The sequence below is a fragment of the Salvelinus fontinalis genome, chromosome 20, assembly GCF_029448725.1.
Source record: "Salvelinus fontinalis isolate EN_2023a chromosome 20, ASM2944872v1, whole genome shotgun sequence".
NCBI classification, from domain to species: domain Eukaryota; kingdom Metazoa; phylum Chordata; class Actinopteri; order Salmoniformes; family Salmonidae; genus Salvelinus; species Salvelinus fontinalis.
This window is the reverse complement of record NC_074684.1, coordinates 15,918,746-15,942,027: the sequence shown is the minus strand read 5'-3', so window position 1 is coordinate 15,942,027 and position 23,282 is coordinate 15,918,746. Positions and strand designations below refer to the sequence as shown.

The 23,282-nt window shown below is 41.7% G+C and overlaps 1 protein-coding gene across 3 annotated transcripts; it reads right to left on the bottom strand.

Annotated features, from left to right (window-relative positions):
* Positions 1 to 1,181: 1,181 nt before the first annotated feature.
* LOC129817379 (vascular endothelial growth factor A-A-like) lies at positions 1,182 to 20,230 on the bottom strand. 3 transcript variants are annotated; one of them, XM_055872540.1, is made up of 8 exons: positions 19,225 to 20,228; positions 17,427 to 17,472; positions 14,314 to 14,510; positions 13,252 to 13,328; positions 8,145 to 8,177; positions 4,767 to 4,835; positions 3,023 to 3,166; positions 1,182 to 2,819 (listed from the first exon to the last, which is right to left on the bottom strand). In XM_055872540.1, exons 1-8 carry the CDS (start codon positions 19,285 to 19,287, stop codon positions 2,798 to 2,800), a joined length of 651 nt encoding a protein of 216 aa, XP_055728515.1. In that variant the 5' UTR covers positions 19,288 to 20,228; the 3' UTR covers positions 1,182 to 2,797. The 3 variants fall into 3 exon arrangements, with proteins under 3 accessions (XP_055728515.1, XP_055728517.1, XP_055728516.1); XM_055872542.1 differs by lacking the exon at positions 17,427 to 17,472 and having other exon boundaries at positions 19,225 to 20,230; XM_055872541.1 differs by lacking the exon at positions 4,767 to 4,835 and having other exon boundaries at positions 19,225 to 20,223.
* Positions 20,231 to 23,282: the final 3,052 nt, after the last annotated feature.

The following is a 23,282-nucleotide window of genomic DNA, read 5'->3' as shown; positions in this document are numbered from 1 at the left end:
TGTCTGGTGCCCATGCTTCGGCCCATCAGGCTCACCCAGGTGGGACGCCGGGTGGCGCCCCTAGAGGGGGGGTACTGTCACGCCTGCTCCCGCTCCCCCTACCTGGCACTCCTGCCCATCATTACGCACACCTGTTACGTTCGTTACGCACATCAGCGCTTCATTGGACTCACCTGTACTCCTTTATGTTTTGATTGCCTTCCCTATATCCGTCTGTTCCTGTTTCATCCCTGTGTCAGCATTATTGTCATTATGTTTTTCATGTCCAGACGCTGTCCTGTTTCATGTCTGTTTATTAATTAAATGTTCACTCCCTGTACTTGCTTCTTGTCTCCAAGTGTCTGTCCTTACAGAAACTGCCAGTGTATTGGTTGATAGACTAGACGCAGTGGTTCACAATCTTTTTCAGTTACTATTCCACCAACTGAATTCTGCTCTGCCCAGAGTACCCTTGGTCTAATGAGTCTTCAAGTACCCCCTGTGGATAGGCCAAGTTCCCCCAGGGGTCATAGTACCCCTGGTTGGGAACCACTGGACTAGTGGCTGTTGTCACCAAACCTTTACCACATAGCAAAGCAGGGATAATAGTCTGAGATTATTTCACAGGAGTATTTTTACAGTAACTAGTCCACCGTTGTTAGTGGTGAACATGCTAGCTCGCATTGCTAACTCACTCATTGTGATCACTGACCAGCACCTGTCAGGTCACTTTGTGAGAGCGGAAGGAAGACAATTTAAAGAATTGGAACGTGGCCTATGGCAGGTAAAAACACACTTCCAAAGTTCCTAGGTATGAGGTCATCAGAAGTATTTCCCCGTGTGCCTCATGGCTTTCTGGAGTTCCATGGGCATTCAAAAGAAGAAATTCCTCCACACTGCTGCCTTGCAAAATCTCACCTTTTTATTCATACACTATTTTGGTCTACAGATCTTTGTCAAAAGTGTTCAGGAATTTCTTCTTTTGAACCATGTTTTACATTCCACGGCACATGCTCTTATGAGCTGTGTGAGTGCATACCTTTTCGAGTTTCGTAGTCATAACAGATGTCAAAGATGGCTGTCGTATGTTGGAGAAGCTGTTTCAAACACAACACAAACAATAACTCATACAACCTCTTCAAAACCCACTGCTTCAAAACACAGCAACCGTTTCCTCAATTTGATATACAAAATAAGCAATATAATTTGTAAATAAATATGCTTTACTACTTTACACTGTCACAGAAAATAACATGTTAATATTGGAAAAGAAACAATAAGTACTATTATCATGAAATCATATATTCTTGATATTGCAGGTTGCTAGCTGTAATACAAACAGTTGACTTGGTAGGCCAAGCTTTCTTTTAGCAATGGTTTATTGTTATTTGCGTGATGGAGCTCAAGACAAGCATAAGCCTCCTCTGCAACACACGCACACACACACACACACACACACACACACACACACACACACACACACACACACACACACACACACACACACACACACACACACACACACACACACACACACACACACACACACACACACACACACACACGCCAAGACCATAGAGCAGGTTAAAAATCACACGCAGAACCTCCACCCTCTATAAAAATGGTTGATAAATCCAGAATAGATGGCGTCCATATAAATGATCCATTTCAGGAATGTTAACGTAAAGGTTTTTCTTTTTCTTATAAAAGCCTAGAGCAAAGTGTCTCCTTGTAGCTAGGCAGAATGGAGACCACAATGGCATCACATAGCAGGAAGGGGGGAAACCCAAAGGAACATAACACTTGATATATAAATAGATCAAATTAAATATGGGTAGAGGACTGAATACTGAAAATACTCTAACATTATAAATTATCTATAGTGGACTATGACATAATGAATATTAAGTATGTATAGTATATACAGACTGCTTGCCATCGATACTTTTGCATTCTGTATTGAGTTTAACCACAGACAGCATACCATCCCCCTCCCCTCCCCCAAAAATAAACAAAAATAATTTAAGAAGCTAATTCAGGATTTCTCACTCTAAAGTGATTAGCACAGTGTGTGAGGCACAGTTTCTCAATGGAATCAAGCTACAGTATCAGTTGTTTCTAGTGGTTTCCATATATACCAAAATCAATCATCAGTATCCCTTTAAAGGTTTTATGGCACTCCAAATCCAGTTCCGCTGCTAGCTAGGGCAGCAAAATACACAGTTCTAGCTTCCCACACGTTCCACGCATCAGCTCTAGAACTTCCTTTAAGGTAAAGGAAGTGCTGTCATAAAGGGACGGATCCCCATCTCCCATTGGCTGTCCTGCCATTGCCATTGGGCTCCTGCAAAGGGAGTCTATGGGTCATGAAGAATGTTTAAGAGGAAGAATGTTCTTCCTTCATCTTCTCTTCCTCTTCTATTCTGTGGATATACGTACCACATAGCAAGGTTTTGTTCCTCATGATTTGACACATAACCACAGTACACTCACACATATCCAGTGAAGTATTTGCATAAATGAATCAACAACAAAACCGTAGTCCAGTCAAACGCCAAACGATGGGTTTTAGTTAGCTCTTTTAGCAGCAATACAAATTCTGTACTTTTTCTTTATCTCTCTCTTAGTATATACAGATACATTGGGATTATTTTTCTATTAATGTATTACTTCTTTCTCTCTCCCCCTCTCCTTTCTCTCTGCTGTTTCTCAGTCAGTCCAGGGGAACACTTTCCACAAAGAAGATAAGCTCAGAGTTGAAAGTGCTGTGAAATATCTTGTGAATGTCCCTTCACGTTGTTTCCTCTTAAGCTTAGACTCATCTTCTGGGCTTGTCACATCTGGGGATCACAGAGAAGACAGACAGAAACATATGATTGTATGAAAACACACACTCGTGGTCTTAGCGCCAATGTCTTGGTCAGGTTCTTGGCTAATGGTATGCCTTCATGTGGTCAAGAAATACCACCAAACACCATCTTTGTTATCAAAAGGAGTTATGAGTCCAAGAGTGATATAACAAGCCCCCCACACACCCACACACCTGCAGGTCCTCTCGTTGAGCTCCAGCTGACGTGCCCTGCAGTCGGCGTCAGAGTTTCTGCAGGAACACTGGCAGGTCAGAGGGTTCTGGATGAACAAACGCTTTCTCCTCGCTAAACAGCCATCGCAACATGGCTCGCACTGACTATAGACAGAGAGAGAGGGGAGGAAATGAGAAGGGGAAGGATGAAGAAGAGGAAAAATTAGGAAAGAAAAAGAGAGGGAGGATGTTTATTAAAATGGTGTTAATATAGAAAAACACTTCCAAGGTCATTTTCCTTAAGGTCAACCCTCTTATCACATGCTGAAACTTCACACTCCCAGTGTCAATGTGCTGTCTGTGTCAATGTGCAGTCTGTGTCAATGTGCAGTCTGTGTCAATGTGCAGTCTGCATCAATGTGTTGTCTGTGTCAATGTGCAGTCTGCATCAATGTGCTGTCTGTGTAAATGTGCAGTCTGCGTCAATGTTCAGTCTGTGTAAATGTGCAGTCTGTGGTGTGGGTAAAAGAGGATGAATTGTAGCATGTGACCAGAGGGTTGTACAAAAACAGAACCACTTTGCAAGCAGCAAAATTACCCATAAACCCTTCACTATCTCTCTCTCCCCCGTCTCCTGGCTCCCGACTCAGCCAATGCTGGCAGGGAGACCCCCTCGTAGGGGAGAGTGATTTTTAGGATGATTGGCTTGCCCACGTACAGTATGCATTGTTTCGGTTAGACATGCACCAGCAAGCTTTGGCTGGGATGTGAGGCTTACAACAAAAAACTGTCAAATTCAACTCATCCCTAAAGATACAGGATGAGTTTTTATTGAATTACAAGATTACAAGTAAATGTTTTCCCTTATAGAAACAGATCAGATAGAGAACCAGTAGATACCAGAAGATAGATCTGGTTTAAATGACAGAACACTAGAGACTGTGCCATTATGTTCCCACACAGAGGTGTTAATAGTGGACAAAACCTTTTTCACTGAGTATGGGGGACGACATTCTATTGAGAACTAAAGCCACAGCACAACGAACAGAACAACTCTATTCTTTGACATGAAGACCATTTCAGAAACATGAGCACCTCTTTCCGGTGAAAACAGCACCAAACGAAACATCTTTTTGTGTTCTTTGTGTTGTTCAGACCCATAGAGGCAACAAACAGAATGGGCTAAACAATTTGTTGGTTTACATAACCCAGAAAGAAACAACAACGTGATAGCCATCTCTCGTATCCTTATATCACAAACAAAGCCCAGTGATGGCGGACGGAACAGAAAAGCCTGTTTGGAGGGATAAAAAGAAACACAAAAAAAGAAAGAGGAAAAAGGACAAGTTGGAGACACAGCAAAGTGAGACAGACGCAACACTGACATAGGCCTTGGATGATTCCCACAACAGATACTGGATTAGTGACTTCGCCTGCAAAAAGCCATGCTGGTAGGTTCAGTTCTGTTACCTTTACCATTACCCTATCACTCCATTCCTTCCGTAGGGTTATGGGTGAATCGCGTGAGGTGTGGTGATATGAGGTAGAAGTCCCCCCTAAACATAGATCTAGGATCAGATGTTATTTATTATTTAGGGATGACATCTATCTACAGTCTCATGCCAATTAATGTGTGTGGTGGTATTGGGCGAATAGAGTGAATAGAGAGCCAATGAATTAAAAGGGGCAAATGAAATCCTCCCAAACAAGCTGAATGATCAGAAACGCCACAGTCAGGTGCAGGTGGAGCGAGGAGAAGACATACGCGTGGCCATTCTTTTTGTCGCGCTTTTTCTTTCGCTTTCTCTTTTGGCCTTTGCCCTTCCAGGGTTTTCTGGAAAAAGAGAAAGAAGCACAATAACGCAGAGACATCTGAGGAGGACGGACAGAGACAAATAAACTGAACAGAGTTCAGAGATCAGTTAGTCAATTGTTCATTCACACAGAGACTATATGGACTGAGAATGGACTGAAATAGAACCAAATGATGGTAATAAATCTAGAGGTTGAGACATTTTGTCACCGTTCTGGGAAAAGAAATTAACAAAAGAACACTGGCTTCGAGACATTCTTTGTTTTATATTTTATTTAACTAGGCCAGTCAGTTAAGAACAAATTCTTATTTACAATGACGGCCTACCCCGGATGACGCTGGGCCAATTGTGCGCCACCCTATGGGACTCCCAATCACAGACGGATGCGATACAGCCCGGATTTGAACCAGGGATTGTAGTGACGCCTCTTGCACTGAGATGCAGTGCCTCAGAACGCTGCGCCACTCAGGTACCCTCTTACACCAGAAAGAAAGGGTTTCACAAGTTCCATATTTAAGTTTGGCTGTGGAAGTTTTTTTCTTCTTCCCAAAACACTCCTTTGGCTACTCTTAACATTTTGAAATAAATACTGGATGATGAGGTGCAGCCGAGCTCGCTGATTCATCATGTTTGAGATAACAGTATATGAGATTTTACAGCTGCAGGGTATATAGTACCAGTCAAAAGTTTGGACACAAAAGTTTGGACAAACATTCAAGGACTTTCTTTATCTGGACTATTCTCCACATTGTAGAATAATAGCGAAGACATAAAAACTATGAAATAACACATATGGAACCATGTAGTAACGAAAAAAAGTGTTAAATAAATCAAAATATATATATAAGTAGCCACCTTTTGCCTTGATGACAGCTTTGCACACTCTTGGCATTCTCTCAACCAGCTTCACCTGGAATGCTTTTCCAACAGTCTTGAAGGAGTTCCCACATATGCTGAGCACTTGTTGGCTGCTTTTCCTTCACTCTTCGGTCCAACTTATCCCAAACCATCTCAATTGGGTTGAGGTTGGGTGATTGTGGAGGCCAGGTCATCTGATGCAGCACTCCATCACTCTCCTTCTTGGTCAAATAGCCCTTACACAGCCTGGAGGTGTGTTGGATCATTATCCTGTTGAACAAATAAATGATATTCCCACTAAGTGCACACTAGATGGGATGGCGTATCGCTGCAGAATGCTGTGGTAGCCATGCTGGTTAAATGTGCCTTGAATTATAAATAAATCACTGACAGTATCACCAGCAAAGCACCCCCACACCATCACACCTCCTCCTCCATGCTTCACGGTGGGAACCACACATGCAGAGATCATCAGTTCACTTACTCTGCGTTTCACAAAGACACTGCGGTTGGAACCAAAAATCTTAAATTTGGACTCATGAGACCAAAGGACAGACTTCCACCGGTCTAATGTCCATTGCTCATGTTTCTTGGGCCAAGCAAGTCTCTTCTTCTTATTGGTGTCCTTTAGTAGTGGTTTCTCTGCAGAAATTCAACCATGAAGGCCTGGTTCATGCAGTCTCCTCTGAACAGTGGATGTTGACATATGTCTGTTACTTGAACTCAGTGAAGCATTTATTTGGGCTGCAATCATGAGGCTGGTAACTGTAATGAACTTATTCTCTGCAGCAGAGGTAACTCTGGGTCTTCCTTTACTGTGGCGGTCCTCATGAGAGCCAGTTTCATCATAGCGTTTAATGGACTATCGTTTCTCTTAATTAACTTATTTGAGCTGTTCTTGCCATAATATGGACTTGGTCTTTTACCAAATAAGGCTATCTTCTGTATACCATCACTACCTTGTCACAACACAACTGACTGGCTCAAACGCATTAAGAAGGAAAGAAATTCCACAAATTAACAATTAACATGTCACACCTGTTAATTGAAATGCATTCCAGGTGACTACCTCATGAAGCTGGTTGAAAGAATGTCAAGGGTGTGCAAAGCTGTCATCAAGGCAAAGGGTGGCTACTTTGAAGAATCTACAATATAAAATATATTTTGATTTGTTTAACACTTTTTTGGTTACTACATGATTCCATATGTGTATTTCAAAGTTTTGATGTCTTCACTATTATTCTACAATGTAGAGAATAGTAAAAATAAAGAAAAACCCTTGAACGAGTAGGTGTGTCTAAACATTTGACTGGCACTGTATATATAAAAATGTGACAAGAAAGGAACAGGCTTGGGTGAACCTGGACTTGAGTTAGCTTCCTTAGGATGATGACCAAAGGCCTTTTGGTAACATCATTAACACTACCTTAACACTACCACTGTGACTAACTACCAAAGAGGCCCCTGACCACAGCAAAGTCAGAGGTCAAAGTTGAGCCAACAGTAACGCACGGTAGCATCAACAACAGAAGTGTACAAAGTGTACAGTAGAATCATGGTGGCAAGGAGCACTAAAGCCATCACCCTTCAGACACATAGATGGTTAAAACAAGGTCGGTCAGAGGTCTCAGAAACAAACCCTCATCTATACTGCAGGATACCCGACACATTAAACCTAAATACTACCAAAATCCCTCGTAATTCTATAGGATTAGGCAATAGGAAAACGAGACAATCCCACGTAGAGGCAGAGAAGGCAGTATAACGACCCTTAGTACATCCGTTGGCGAATTGTAGTGGAACAGAACCACTAAAGCCAGACCCATAAACAGTGAAAAAAGAAAAGGTTAAAGAGGGTCTCTAAAAACACACAGCGTTATCTATACATCACAGGAGCCTGTAAAACAAAGGTAGAGACATGAACCCTGAGACATACTTAAAGACATGTATAGAGTAAAGGAAGGACCCTAACAGAGCAGTGTAAACAGAAGCAGGTGTATTAAAAAAATGACAATAAATGAAAGGTGCCGAAGGCATTGACCTCATCAGGTGTCACTCATTCACCTGAATTGAAGTATTCTGTGGGTTTTCTGTGTGTCTCACCTGAGAGCTCAAAGGGTCATGGGATCAGAATGGATATAAGGGATATGATGTTTGTAAACTCCTAAACTACAGGAAGATCACTGGATCTGTGCCAACATGGTGGTGTCAGTGATCATTTGATACATTGTTGTATACTGTGTGTAACAACACAGGTTGAGAAAGAGAAATTCCGGAAACGTGTGAGCACAGGAGAGAGAGCGATAACGAGAGAGAGAGCCAGAGAGAGAGAGAGAGAGAGAGAGAGAGAGAGCCAGAGAGAGAGAGAGAGAAAGACAATGCGAAAAAGACAGAGATGAACAAGAAAATAAAAAAACGTATCTTTTCATATTAAGGCAGATAGTCACAACACAGCAAGAGTCTGTACTCACTTTTCTTTCTGTTCTTTCACTTCATTCTTTGGCCTGAAAGACAGAAACAAACATGATGCTACCTCATAGCCCACCGTTTGTTTCTTTGTAAACAGATTCACGTCAACAGTGGACAGAGACATAGGCATGATATTATCTTGGGTGGCCCTGTAGCACTCTGCTACTCTAGTGTTGTCCATCCCTGATCCCTAAATAGTCATGGCGATACTGTCGTTACCTCTGACAAGGCTGTCTTTCTCCCCGACTTATCTCCTTGAAAACACACACACACACACACACACACACACACACACACACACACACACACACACACACACACACACACACACACACACACACACACACACACACACACACACACACACACACACACACACACACACACACACACACACATACAATATCTGATAACAATAGCAGATTGTCATGTCTATTTTGTTGCTCAACTTGATCATTTGGCTGTAACTGATTATAGAGCAACACATCTTCTGGCTCACAGCTAATCCAGTGGGTACAGGAGGTCAAGCATTGGGAAACGTCTCATTGCATAGTACTCATAGGTTCGGAGAAAACTCCTTAAAACTATACAGTCTACTTATAAACTAGGTAGTCACAAAAACATACAATGGTTTACTCATGTTTACTAATGGTTAACAAACTCCTAATTAAAGGGATATTGCGAGATTTTGGCAATGTTCAGATGAACTCATGGATAACATTTGTATGTCTCTGCATGCAGTTTGAAGGAAGTTGCCAAGGGACAGTTTGTATTAGAACAAAGAAGAATAGCTGATAAGCAGCAGAGAGGCCAGGTGCACCATTGAGCATGAAAGAACAGTGAAGACAAGAGACAAGAGCTCTCTTTTCTCTGTATATATCAATGATGTCAGTGATGTCGCTCTTGCTGCGGGTGATTCTTTGATCCACCTCTACGCAGACGACACCATTCTGTATACATCTGGCCCTTCATTGGACACTGTGTTAACAAACCTCTAAACGAGCTTCAATGCCATACAACACTCCTTCCGTGGCCTCCAACTGCTCTTAAACGCTACTAAAACTAAATGCATGCTCTTCAACCGATCACTGCCTGCACCCGCCCGCCCGCCCCCTAGCATCACTACTCTGGACGGATCTGACTTAGAATATGTGGACAACTATAAATACCTAGGTGTCTGGCTAGACTGTAAACTCTACTTCCAGACTCATATTAAGCATCTCCAATCCAATCCTATTTCGCAAAACAAAGCCTCCTTCACTCATGCTGCCGATCCTTGACTTTGGCGATGTAATTTACAAAATAGCCTCCAACACTCTACTCAGCAAATTGGATGAGGTCTATCACAGTGCCATCTGTTTTGTCACCAAAGTCCCATATACTACCCAGCATTGCGACCTGTATGCTCTCGTTGGCTGGTCCTCGCTACATATTCGTCGCCAAACCCACTGGCTCTGTAACGGCAGATTTCCTCCTCTTCGTCTGAAGAGGAGGTGTAGCAGGGATCTGACCAAGACGCAGCGTAGTACGTGTTCATCATGTTTAATAACGACAAAACCGTGAACACTACAAAATAACAAATCCGAAACAGTCCTATCTGGTGCATAGACACAAAGACAGAAGACAACCACCCACAAACCCAAACACAAAACAGGCTACCTAAATATGGTTTCCAATCAGAGACAATGACTAACACCTGCCTCTGATTGAGAACCATATCAGGCCAAACATAGAAACTTGAAAACTAGACACACAACATAGAATGCCCACTCAGCTCACGTCCTGACCAACACTAAAACAAAGAAAACACAAAAGAACTATGGTCAGAACGTGACAGGCTCCATGTCATCTATAAGTCTTTGCTAGGTAAAGCTCCGCCTTATCTCAGCTCACTGGTCACCAAAGCAACACCCATCCGTAGAATGCGCTCCAGCAGGTATATTTCACTGGTCATCCCCAGAGCCAACACCTATTTTGGCTGCGTTTCCTTCCAGTTCTCTGCTGCCAATGACTGGAACGAATTTCAAAAATCACTGAAGTTGGAGACTTATATCTCCCTCACTAACTTCAAGCATTGGCTGTCAGAGCAGCTTACCGATCGCTGCAGCTGTACACAGCCCATCTGTAAATAGCCCATCCAACTAACTACCTACCTCATCCCCATATGTGTTTTTTCTGCTCTTTTGCACACCAGGATTTATACCAGTATTTCTACTTGCACATCCTGTTCTGCACATCTATCACTCCAGTGTTAATTGCTAAATTGTAATAACTTCGCCACTACGGCCTATTTATTGCCTTACCTCCTTACTTCATTTGCACACACTGCATATAGATTTTCTATTGTGTTATTGACTGTACGTTTGCTTATCCCATGTGTAACTCTGTGTTGTTGTTTTTGTCGCACTGCTTTGCTTTATCTTGGCCAGTTGTAAATGAGAACTTGTTCTCAACTAGCCTACCTGGTTAAATAAAGGTGAAAAACAAAAGCCAAAAAACGCCCCTATTGATCTTGTTTAGAGACAATGCAATTATCCTACCCAGACGAGCGTACAACACCACAACGCAATGAGTAATTGCAGTATTGTTTTCAAGTGAGTACAAAATTCTATTCTAGGCTGGAAACGGCAGTGAAAATGTAATTTGAATAGTGGTGCAAAAGCCCTGTGATTTGAATGTTTCATTCCATTTGGATCAGTTGTGTCAACTTTCGACAGTTTACAAGGTCTAGAAAGGCACTGTAGCAGGCCAGTCTGACTGTATTTTTACTTCTGAAACTGAGATGTGCTGTCTGTTGCAGATCATCATTCTCCCAAATCGTCCTATAATGTGGACACATAAGTATGCTCTCGGCAGGCCCAGTTATTCAGGAAAGCCTCCTCTACGATATGAGCGGCTATTCCTCGTGCACCTAAAACCTAATGCTTCAATATAGCCTAAATATTAGTAATTTAACTTTGAAAATCTATTACCTTTTATCTGTGGCATAAACACAACCAGTCACAATGCTTTAATCTGATGATGCTACTTCAGTATCGAAGCCAAGCCTTCGATACTGGGTACAAGGTAGGGAGGGATGTACAGTGCATTTGGAAAGTATTCAGACCCCTTGACATTTTCCACATTTTGTTACGTTACAGCCTTATTCTAAAACGGATTAAATTAATTTTTCCCTTATCAATCTACACACAACACCCCATAATGAAAAAGTAAAAACAGGATTTTAGAAATGTTTGCAAATGTATTAAAAATAAAAAACTGAAATATCTTATTTACATAGGAATTCAGACCATTTGCTATGACACTTAAAATTGAACTCAGGTGCATCCTGTTTCCATTGATCATCCTTGAGATGTTTCCACAACTTGATTGGAGTCCACCCGTGGTAAATTCAATTGATTGGACATAATTTGGAAAGGCACACACCTGTCTATATAAGGTCCCACAGTTGACAGTGCATGTCAGAGCAAAAACCAAGCCATGAGGTCGAAGGAATTGTCCGTAGAACTCAGAGACAGGATTGTGTCGAGGCACAGATCTGGGGAAGGGTACCAAAACATTTCTGCAGCATTGATGGTCCCCAAAAACACAGTGGCCTACATCATTCTTAAATGGAAGAAGGACGGACGGACTGGGAGACTAGTCAGGATCGAGGGAAAGATGAATGGAGCAAAGTACAGAGAGATCCTTGATGAAAACCTGCTCCAGAGCACTCAGGAACTCAGACTGGGGCGAAGGTTCACCTTCCAACAGAACAACGACCCTAAGCACACAGCCAAGACAACGTGGGAGTGGCTTCGGGACAAGTCTCTGAATGTCCTTGAGTGGCCCAGCCAGAGCCCGGACATGAACACAATTGAACATCTCTGGAGAGACCTAAAAGTAGCTGTGCTGCAACACTCCCCATCCAACCTGACAGAGCTTGAGAGGATCTGTAGAGAAGAATGGGAGAAACTGCCCAAATACAGGTGTGCCAAGCTTGTAGCATCATACCCAAGAAGACTCAAAGCTGTAATCGCTGCCAAGGGTGCTTCAACAAAGTATTGAGTAAAGGGTCTGAATACTTATGTAAATGTTATATTTCCGTTTTATTCATTTTTTGTTGAAAAATCAAAAAAACAGTTTTTACATTGTCATTATGGGGTAGAGTTTGTAGATTGGTGAGGGGGAGAAACAAAAATGTAATACATTTTCGAATAAGGACGTAACGTAACAAAATGTGGAAAAAGTTAAGGGGTCTGAATACTTTCCGAATGCACTGTATTTTCTGTTTATCGAGATTGAGTATATCAATTTGATTGCGGCGTTGAAAACACAAACCATAATGTTGAAGCGCCCGAAGTTGGTAATCGGTGTACAGTTATGCTTTGCTTATTAGTCGTGTGGTGCATTGCACAGAAACCTGTTGGTGAAAAATGTGTTGTATATATTTGATATAATTATAAAGACAGTTTCAAAATTGTGATAATTCCTGTAGACCTCCAGTTATTGCGCTAAATCTAGTTAGCAATGACTCGTGAAACTACCTTCAACTTCCTTCAAACTGCACGCATCAACATAAAAATGGAATCCATGAATTCATCTGACCGAAAACTGCTTGATTGACAAACATCTTGCACTATCCCTTTAATGGTTTATGAGCAGTTTGTGAGCAGCTTATATGCAGGTTATGAAAAGGTGGAAATGCTACACACTGAACTTAGCCTCCACGAGTAAGATCAAAATTTTGAATTTTTTTTTGTAGAAATGTACAGCTTAGGCGTTAAAGGAAAACACTGATACGTGGTTCATGCAATGTGACTTTTCTGTGACCTGCAGAGTTGAAATCAAATCAAATCAAATGTATTTATATAGCCCTTCTTAGATCAGCTGATTTCTCAAAGTGCTGTGCAGAAACCCAGCCTAAAACCCCAAACAGCAAGCAATGCAGGTGTAGAAGCAAAGTGACTCTGCATGCACTATGTGATCTGGATGGACCAGACCAGACCAAACCAATTACTCTAATTCATCTAAAATCCTCTGAATTCCTTGTAGAAAGACCTCTATATGCCCTGAACTGAGAATAGATAGTTTGTGAGTGTATACGTGCAGCATGTGTACACTTCTTACCTGCATTCACATGCATTGTGTTCTGTAAAACTCATGAAGATATCATTTTGTTGCTTGTGGGGTTTTATTCTTTTTATCTGTGGAAACAGGAGAAGACAGAGTCGAATATAGATGGGTCAAACATGCTCACATATACACTCCATCCTTTCCCACCTGCTCTAGGACATACACTACCGTTCAAAAAACGCCTCACAAGTCCTCAACTGGAAGCTTCATTAAATAGTACCCGCAAAACACCAGTCTCAAAGTCAACAGCGAAGAGGCGACTCCGGGATGCTGGCTTTCTAGGCAGAGTTCCTCTGTCCAGTGTCTGTGTTCTTTTGCCCATCTTAATATTATTATTTTTTTGCCAGTCTGAGATATGGCTTTTTCTTTGCAACTGCCTAGAAGGCCAGCATCCCGGAGTCGCCTCTTCACTGTTGACGTTGAGACTGGGGTTTTGCGGGGACTATTTAATGAAGCTGCCAGTTGAGGACTTGTGAGGCGTCTGTTTCTCAAACTAGACACTCTAATGGGTTTCTAATGATCAATTAGCCTTTTAAAAGGATAAACTTGGATTAGCTCACACAACGTGCCATTGGAACACAGGAGTGATGGTTGCTGATAATGGGCCTCTGTACGCCTATGTAGATATTCCATAAAAAATCTGCCGTTTCCAGCTACAATAGTCATTTACAACATTAACAATGTCTACACTGTATTTCTGATCAATTTGATGTTATTTTAATGGACAAAAAATTTGCTTTTCTTTCAAAAACAAAGACATTTCTAAGTGACCCCAAACTTTTGAACGGTAGTGTATACCCAAATAAACTAGAACATATACCGTTTACACTCTCATATACAGACCCACATAACTTGAGACGCATTGCGTTATAAAGGGCCATTCTGGAGAGGTGGCCAGTCAAAATGTAAGAGATTAGAGGTTAAACAGTCAAAGGTTAGGGGTCAGTCTCTCACCTCCTTGGAGACGACTCTGTTATATGTAGAAGTAGGGTTGTAGGAGTTAAATGTGTGATGGAGATGTGTAAGGGTAAAAATGTCAAACGCTCAGTCTCTCACCTCCATGGTGATGTTATGCGTGGAGGTTGGCGTACACTGTAGCATCTCGTCGTTGCAGCAGCCTGCACAGCGCGTCAGCACCACACAGGATGGGATGAAGATGTGTTCTACCTCCTCTGGGTACTCCTGTAGGATCTCTACCAGCAGCTCCCTGGGCTGACACAGGCTCTTATTGTACACCTCCATGAAGGAGATCACTGAGGAGAGACATGCACACCCATTTAATACACCAAGAACCTATACACACATACTGCTCAGTGCTTTCAGGAAGTTTTCACACCCCTTGATTTTTCCCACAACCTGAATATAAAATGGATAAATTGAGATACTGTCACTGACCTACACACAACACCCCATAATGTCAAAGTGGAATTATGTTTTTCGAAATCTTTACAAATGAATTAAGAATGAAAAGCTGAAATGTCTTGAGTCAGTGAGTATTCAACCCCTTTACGGCAAGCCTAAATAAGTTCAGGAGTAAACATTTGCTTAACAAGTCACATAATAAGTTGCATGGACTCACTAACCACGTTTCCATCCACAGTTTATATGCGAGTAAAGTTATGTTGTATTAAAAAAATGACAGCTGTGGTGGAAGCAGGAAGTTTTGGTGTACTTTTATAAATGCCGACAGATCATTTGTTCATACATGTGGGATCGTTCAAGTAAGCTTATATTGTAATACTTCTGACAGCCAACTTTCTAGCTCCGCCCATAACTTCCAGACTTCATAGCATTCCCAGAAAGCATGGATTATTGAGTCATTATTAGAGCAAGGGTCTTGTTCTTGTTCTTGTGACATGATGATTGATGCTTGACTGCCGTTTGACAAATAAAAAATATTCTCGATCTTATCCATAATAATCTCATCAAGTAGACTAGCTAACCCGCACAGCCTACCTGCACTGTATCTGCGAGCTGTTGGCTAGAGTGCAGGTGCCAAGACCAGAGTAGGTACATTTGCTATTTAACACAACAGTTTTCATAACAAAACTATCGGTAGAGTTGAAAATGTGATTGAAACACATTGAACTTTAGATATTTTTTTTCTGTACATGAAAACTTAAGCGAAAAAGTACATTTTGTGTGCAGTACGTCATCACACACTCATATTTTATCCGCAACAAGTCCATTTTGGTGGAAACATACCATTGGTAGGGAAATTAGCATATTTTCATGTGGATTCTAGAATATTCGCATGAAATTCTGTTGCCAATTGGATGGAAACCTAGCTACTGTGTGCAATAATACTGTTTAACAAATAACACTGTACCCCACAAATACAATTATCTATAAGGTCCCTCAGTCAAGCTGTGAATTTCAAACACAGATTCAAACACAGATTCAGGTTTTCCAATGCCTTGCAAAGAAGGGCACCTATTGGTAGATGGGTGAAAAAAAAGCAGATACTGAATACCCCTTTGAGCATTATTAATTACACTTTGGATGGTTTGTCAATACACCCAGTCACTACAAAGATACAGGCGTCCTTCCTAACTCAGTAGCCGGAGAGGAAGGAAACCACGCCGGGATTTCACCATGAGGCCAACGGTGACATTAACACAGTTCCAGAGTTTAATGGTTGTGATAGGAGAAAACTGAGGATTGCTCAACAACATTGTAGTTACTCCAGAATACCAACCTAATTGACAGAGTGAAAAGAAGGAAGGCTGTAAAGAATTTAAAAAAATCCAAAACATGCATCCTGTTTGCAACAGGGCACTAAAGTAATACTGCAAAAAATATGACAAAGCAATTAACTTTTTGTCCTGAATACAAAGTGTTATGTTTGGGGCAAATTCAATACAACACATTACTGAGTACTACTCTCCATATGTTCAAGCATTGTGGTGGCTGCATCATGTTATGGGTATGCTAGTAATTGTTAAGGACTGGGGAGTTTTTCAGGATAAAACATGTACATGTTCCTGAGTGGCCGAGTTACAGTTTTGACTTAAATCTGCTTGTAAATCTATGGCAAGACCTGAAAATGTTTTTAATAACAATGATCAGCAACCAATTCGACAGAGTTTGAAGAATTTTGAAAAGAATAATGGGCAAATGTTCACATTCCAGGTTTGGCAAGCTCTTAAGAGACTTACTAAGAAAGACTCACAGCTGTTATCACTGCCAAAGGTGATTCTAACATGTATTGACTCAGGGGGTTGAATACTTATCTAAATCAAGATATGTTAGTTTCATTTTTCATAAAAACATTTCTTTCACTTTTAAATAATAGTTTGTGTAGATCGTTAACAAAGAAATTAGAATTAAATCCATTTTAACAAAAAAAAAGTAAAAAGACCAAGGGTATAAACACTTTCTGAAGGCACTGTACATACTCCACGCACGCATGTGCACCCCCCCCCCCCCCCCCCCCCCCACACACACACACACATTACAAAATATACGTCTACTACATACACTTTCCTTCAACAACCGGCATCACCCATCAAGGTATCCCCCTCCCTTCCCCTCTCACTGTGGATGTGGTATGCTTCTGTACCGACTTCCTCTTTCTCTCCCTCTCTCAGCCCCACAGTGCTGTGAAGCACTAAACACATTGTAGCCTAGTGGTGCACATGTTGGGAAAGACATTGAGACACCACTTACAGACAACTCTTGATTCCTCATGGAGAGAAAGGGATAAATTGGAAATAATAGCACACCCCCTGCAGTGTCCTATTCCAGCCAAATCAAGCATAGTATGAAACAATCACATATAAAGTTCAGCTTTTGATTAAGAGAGCAGCCCCTTTCCTAATATTGTGCAACATAGGCTTGTGTAAAGAAGCCAAGAGGGCCAGAGACTAAATTCCATTCTAAAAAAAGTATTTCCACATCTTAACCTTAAACAATATTTCAGATGGAATCCGTGGAGATTATAACTGAAAATGGACAATACTCTGTTTGAAATGTGTTACAATTGTTTCAATGTTGGAGCCTACTTCAGCCAACATGAGAACATGGTGCAGTTGGGCTTCCTTCCGCCAGGCGGCGTGGGTCTCCCTGTGCTCTCAAGGTGAACCACACAAACCCCGTTTCATTGGCAGTTTGCCTGCGAGGGAGCCCATAGAAAGCTCTATTCCCACCGTGCCCTATCGAACACCTACCGCCGTCATGCGCACTCCTCCCTCCTTCCTTATGTATGTGGGCACTCTGCGCGGGAGAAAGGAAAAGGGGTAGACAAATTGGCGATTAAATTGTATCCTTACGTTCATGAATTTCATACAGTGCATTTCACATTGACTAACGTGCAACCAAAGAGGCTACGTGGCGCAGACATTCGATATGACGTTGGACGCTGTCAAAGACCACGCGGTGTGTTTGTTTTGTTTCATAGCCAAGGCTACATTATCTTTCCCTGAAGAAGTTTTAGGCCTATGTTTGCAAATGTTACAATTTCATTCTCTATATGAGTTTAAGCTACACAACTCAATAGAGACCACTGTTGCTACAATGACCCGCATCTAGCCCACAGTTTTCTACATTTATTCACGGTAATTGCTGTCAGTCTCTCTATACTGACTGGCATCTTTCGACTTCACGCAAGCAAACTCGCGCAATATCTGACCAGGATTGCATGAGGCCTGGAGATGGATTACCTAGTGGCTTTCAGCTTTCAGTGAGGACTACAGTGTTTAGTCAGAGCAACGCAAGCGCATAATGTAACAACCAGTGAACATTTCACCCCTGCCAAAAGTAAAATAGACCCGGTTTCTTTTCAGGCATCTCCGCCCCTTGGGTGGTGTGAGGGACCGGCGATTGGGGCTTACAAAAGAGTGGCCGCAACACTTAGAATGCTGTTATTAATGGGGTGGGAGTCAAGCTGCGAACACCTGCCCATGGACAATCTGATGATATTACTAATTACGGCCAGTTGCTTTGACTAAGCAGGGTTGATTATAAGAGCTCGTTTAACACCCCCAAAACGCTTGACTGGTCTCTAGGGAATTAACGGGTTGACGTTGTAGGGGCGCGGGAGAGACTCGAAAGAGAAGTGGGCTGCTTGGGCACGGGACCCCTGCAAGGTTAAAAGATAGGCCTTTGTGGGGCTATTAGTTGTAAAACTGTATTTGAGTGTTCATAATATAAAGGTCTAATAGATACCTAGGCCTATAACGTATGAGCCATTGGAAATGTATGGACCGCCCCAGGTACTGAGAAAGTCGGCCAATATGCCAATTCAATATCATTCAGGAGTTTAACATATTCAGGCCAGTGTCTACTATAACTATTGGTTGGCGTTTTTGTTTTCCCCTAAACTTTCGTTCTAAGGTTATGAGGAGGCTTTAACATCTTAATTAATGGTTTGCAAACCAGCAACCATCCACGTCGACATTGTAAACTCTAAAGTCATTTTAAAGCCATATTAAAATATTAAGCCAATGCCCCATTTGTCAGAATTTAGAATTTAAAATGTGGGTGGGTAGTGGTAGGCTATTCTAATAATGCGGACTAAAATGAAGCCAGGATCGAATGCGCAGGCAGCGAACCTGTTGCCATGTCTCTTTGAATTCAAAATGCCGCTGCTACGCCTTTAAAGCGTAATAATATTGCCAAGGTGGTTCTGAGCAGGCCTGCAATCACCAGAAGAGACAAAACTTCCTCACATTCGTTCAAAACCATTAGCCCTTACATATTCCACCTCTGAACGGCAAACGCACAAGCCACCACGTCAGACAGTAGGCTAAATAGGCCTGCCTACGTGAAGTCGGTGTAGTGTCAGTTTTGCATAATTGCTATTTACATATCGCTGAAGCCGTGACACACTTTGAGGTTGTTAAACATGAGTAATGACCTAGGAAGGGGAGCGACAAGGACGACCTACAGTTGACCACATTTCACAAATATAATCAATTTCTTGACGTCCATTTAGAGACACTGGGTCTGTTATAACATATAACTTACCTTGACAGCTGACAAATACAGAAGTGACAGGAGAAATAATGTTATCAAACTGTCAAAGTTCATGATTGAAATTCCAAATGCAAATGTCGATTTAAAATCCAAGCGGGTCGTCTGGCGATTTCTTCCAAAGCATTTGTAAAGTTTAAAACAGTAATAACAAAGTGTAATAACTGTTAGAACTTCTGTAAAAGGGGGACCGGGGTCTGTAGTGGCGTCAAATCCATTTTGGTCCCACGGTCGGAGCAGGCAAGACACCTGAGCAAAAATCGGTTGAGCATAACGACTTTCTTTCAACTGTTGCCAATAATTTTCAAGATATCCAGAAACATTAGAATCCAGGATGCGTATCTTTTCACATTGTTCTGGAGTAGACCTTTATTTTCTTCAAATGAAATTGCAATCCACATTACAGGGGTAATTCCATACTTGGTGTGCAAGCAGTCTCCAAATGCGAGTCCATTGGAAAAAGGAAAATTGCTATTAGCCTACAGAGACTTTCTGTCCTACGCAATTAGCCTACATTCGTGTCAACCCCAGAAGTGTTTACAATCACATTCACAGAATCCACTCTGTTTTGAAATCCGTCAAAACTTCCAACCGTGACAGAAACTGCCGTTTATTTTCGCTTCCTGCTCGTTCCCAGTTTGCGTGATCCCAGCTTTCTTAAATCCTCTTGAAATCGTTAACGCATCACCGTAAAATATTTTCGGAGGTCTAAAACATCTCCCGTTTCGGCCTCTTGTGCGGCAACAGTGTCGAATTGTCGTGAGGCAAGGAGGGATGGTCGTCTCTAGCTTCTATACCCACAAAGACATAGGCTAAACCCCGCCCATTTGTACAATTCTTCTTCTTAAATTGTGATTTTAAACCTAATCCTAACCTTAACCCTCACCTTGTGCCTAACCCTGACCTTAAATTAAAACCAAAAAGCAAATTTGTGTATCCAATGTTGACTTTATGGCTGTGGAATCTGACTAGCTAGTGGAAACGAGGGGCCTGATTTATGGTCGTCAGTAGTTACCACATCCACAAAGTCATATGGCTAAACCCCGCCCATTTCTACAATTCTCTTCTTAAAATCTGCTTTTAAACATAAACATAACAATGACCTTAACCACACTGCTAACCTTATGTCTAACACTAACCTTAAATTAAGACCAAAAAGCTTTGTTTTCATACATTTTTACGATAAAGCCCATTTTGATTTTGTGGCTGTGGTAACTAGTGACAACCCTCATTTATCAACGGTATGTACATTTCTTACTAAATTCTGTCGTGTGGAGATTTTAGGATTAGGTGGGCTACCCAAAATATACATGTTTTCATTGATAAATCAGAGCCATATTATTATTATATTTGTGCACTTGTGAACAAGCGCATACAACCCCGCCTGGAAAACGCCCTCCATTCACCTTTTATGGTAACAAAAAACGCCCTCATTTGCTGTATGATTTGGAACTGGGCCATGCCCGTTTCTAACTGGGCCATGCCCGTGCAAGCAGTCTCCAAATGCGAGTCCATTGGAAAAAGGAAAATTGCTATTTTCTATAGAAGTGTGGGCAGAATGTTTTAGTCTTTTGCAGTGACTTTTTAAAACAAAAAAATGCATGCTGCCTATAGCAAGTGCAAAAAACTAGCCGCACATCCTGCAAGATTGCTTGTCTATTGAACAATTTAAAAGTAAATTCTGCCCACAGCCCACATTTTTATGCAAAAGATTAAGTGTTGTTCAATATTTTGTTTATTAATACATGGTTGTGTTTCTATCATCTGCCTTGGTATAGACTCTGAGATTAAAGGGTAGGAAGCATGACTTTTTACTCACCAATGTAACAGAGACTTAATAACTTAGTTATAGTCACAATCTGGTTACCTATAAGTACGAATATAGTCATGTTTTTGGTTATTACATATTTATTAATTTATTTACGGATAACTTCTAACCTACCCACAATGCACTATTTCTCAACATCGTATTGAGGATCTACTCTGTACTACCAAGTTTGCTTGATAGTTCAGTAGCTAGCTCAAGCTGGCTTACGTTAGCTACACCTCATGTTATTCACAGACTTTGTTATCTATTGTGAACCCGTTAGCACGGCAGGCTCTGGTGCTTTCTTGCCTTGGAGTCAAAACAAAAATCATACCTGCTTGCTCTTTGTGTAGTACCTCATCTGTTCTCCTTGTTTTGTCAACTTTCGTCATGTTCTCTCTGAAGAAGGCTATGGGAGTTTTGTAACTTTTCCCACCTTGGCTTAGTGCTAGTGCACTAGCTGCCTGACATCTAGAATCTATCTATTTTGTATTTCAGCCTGGTGAAGCGACCGCCTCCCCCTTGCATCAAACACCTCCATTTCCCCTAAATTAACAATATTTGCTTGCAATACAGTTGATCAACCACTAGAAGTTGTGTGTATGAATGGGTTGAGATTTGCGTGGACATACGCACAGTTTCAAGTGCAATATTGATGCCTTCCGAGTGGCGCAGCGGTCTAAGGCACTGCTTGAGGCATCACTACAAACCTGGTTTCGATCCCGGGCTATGTCGCAGCCAGCCGCGACTAGGAGACCCATGAGGCAACGCACAATTGGCCCAGCGTTGTCCGGGTTAGCGGAGGGTTTGGCCGGCCAGGATGTCCTTGTCCCATTGCGCTCTAGCGACTTCTTGTGGTGGGCCGGGTGCATGCACGCTGAATTCAGTCGCCAGTTGTACAGTGTTTCATCCGACACATCGGTGCGGCTGGTTTCCGAAATTGGGGAGAAAAATGGGTAAAAAGTACACCAATTTATATTTATTTAAATATTTTATATTGATAAATACCAACCTTTGCGGGAAAACTGTTAACAAGGTTTAGAGTCTTTTTTGTGCACACACACCATTGATAAATGAGGCCACAGGAGGGGTATTGGAAGCACTGGGAGTCGTTCATTGGCTAAAGTGAGGGGGTGGGAATGGTCAACCAATCTTGACAGAAGTGTGACAGGTTCGATCGTAGAGCGCTGATACCGATCGCTTGTGGAGTGAGGTTCATCAATCAAACCTTAGTATTTAGTATTTTATTAGTATCCCCATTAGCTGTTGCCAAGGCAGCAGCTAGTCTTCCTGGGGTCCAAACATAGATAAATCAAACAAAACATTGTGCATCATAGAAAATGACATTGCTCCATTATTACATTACAATACTACATTACATTACTAAGAAAGGTGTGTGTGGAGTCTGTGTTTTACAGTCCGGTGATAGAGTGTGTGTGTGAGTGTGTTTCTTCACAGTCCGCGTTGTGCCGTGAGGTGTGTTTTCATCTGTTTTTAATCAGATTTTACTGCTAGCTTGATTAACCTGACGTGAATACAGTTCCACATAGTCATAGTGGCTCTATATAGTACTGTGCTTTTCCTAGCCTCTGTTCTGGACTTGGGGACTGTGAAGAGACCTCTGGTGGCATGTCTTGTGGGGTATGAGTGTCTGAGTTGTGTGCTAACTGATTGAACAGACAGTTATGTGATTATAACACATCAATATCTCTCACAAAGACCAGTAGTGATGCAGTCAATCTCTCCTCTACTTTGAGCCAGGAGAGATGAAATGCAGGTTGTTGATATTAGTCCTCCGTGTACATTTCAGGGCCAGACATGCTGTTCTGTTCCTGGTCAACTGGAATTTTCCTATGTTCCTCTTTGTAGCACTGGACTATATAACTGGGCAGTAGTCCAGGTTTGATCAAACTAGGGCCTGTAGGACCTATTTGGTCGATTGTGATGTCAAGAAAGCAGAACAGCACTTTTTTTTACAGACAGACCTCTTCCCATTTTAGCAACCTTTGAATCAATGTTTTGACCATGTCAGCTTAAAATCTATGGTTACACCGAGCAGTTTAGTCTCCTCAACTTGCTTTTATCGCTACATTATTCATTGCTAGATTTAGATTAGGTTTAGGGTTTAACAAATGATTTGTCCCAAATACAATGCTTTTAGTTTATCATATATTTAGGATTAGCTTATTACTTGTCACCCATTTAAAACTGACTGCAGCTCCTCGTTGTTGCAGTGATTTCACTT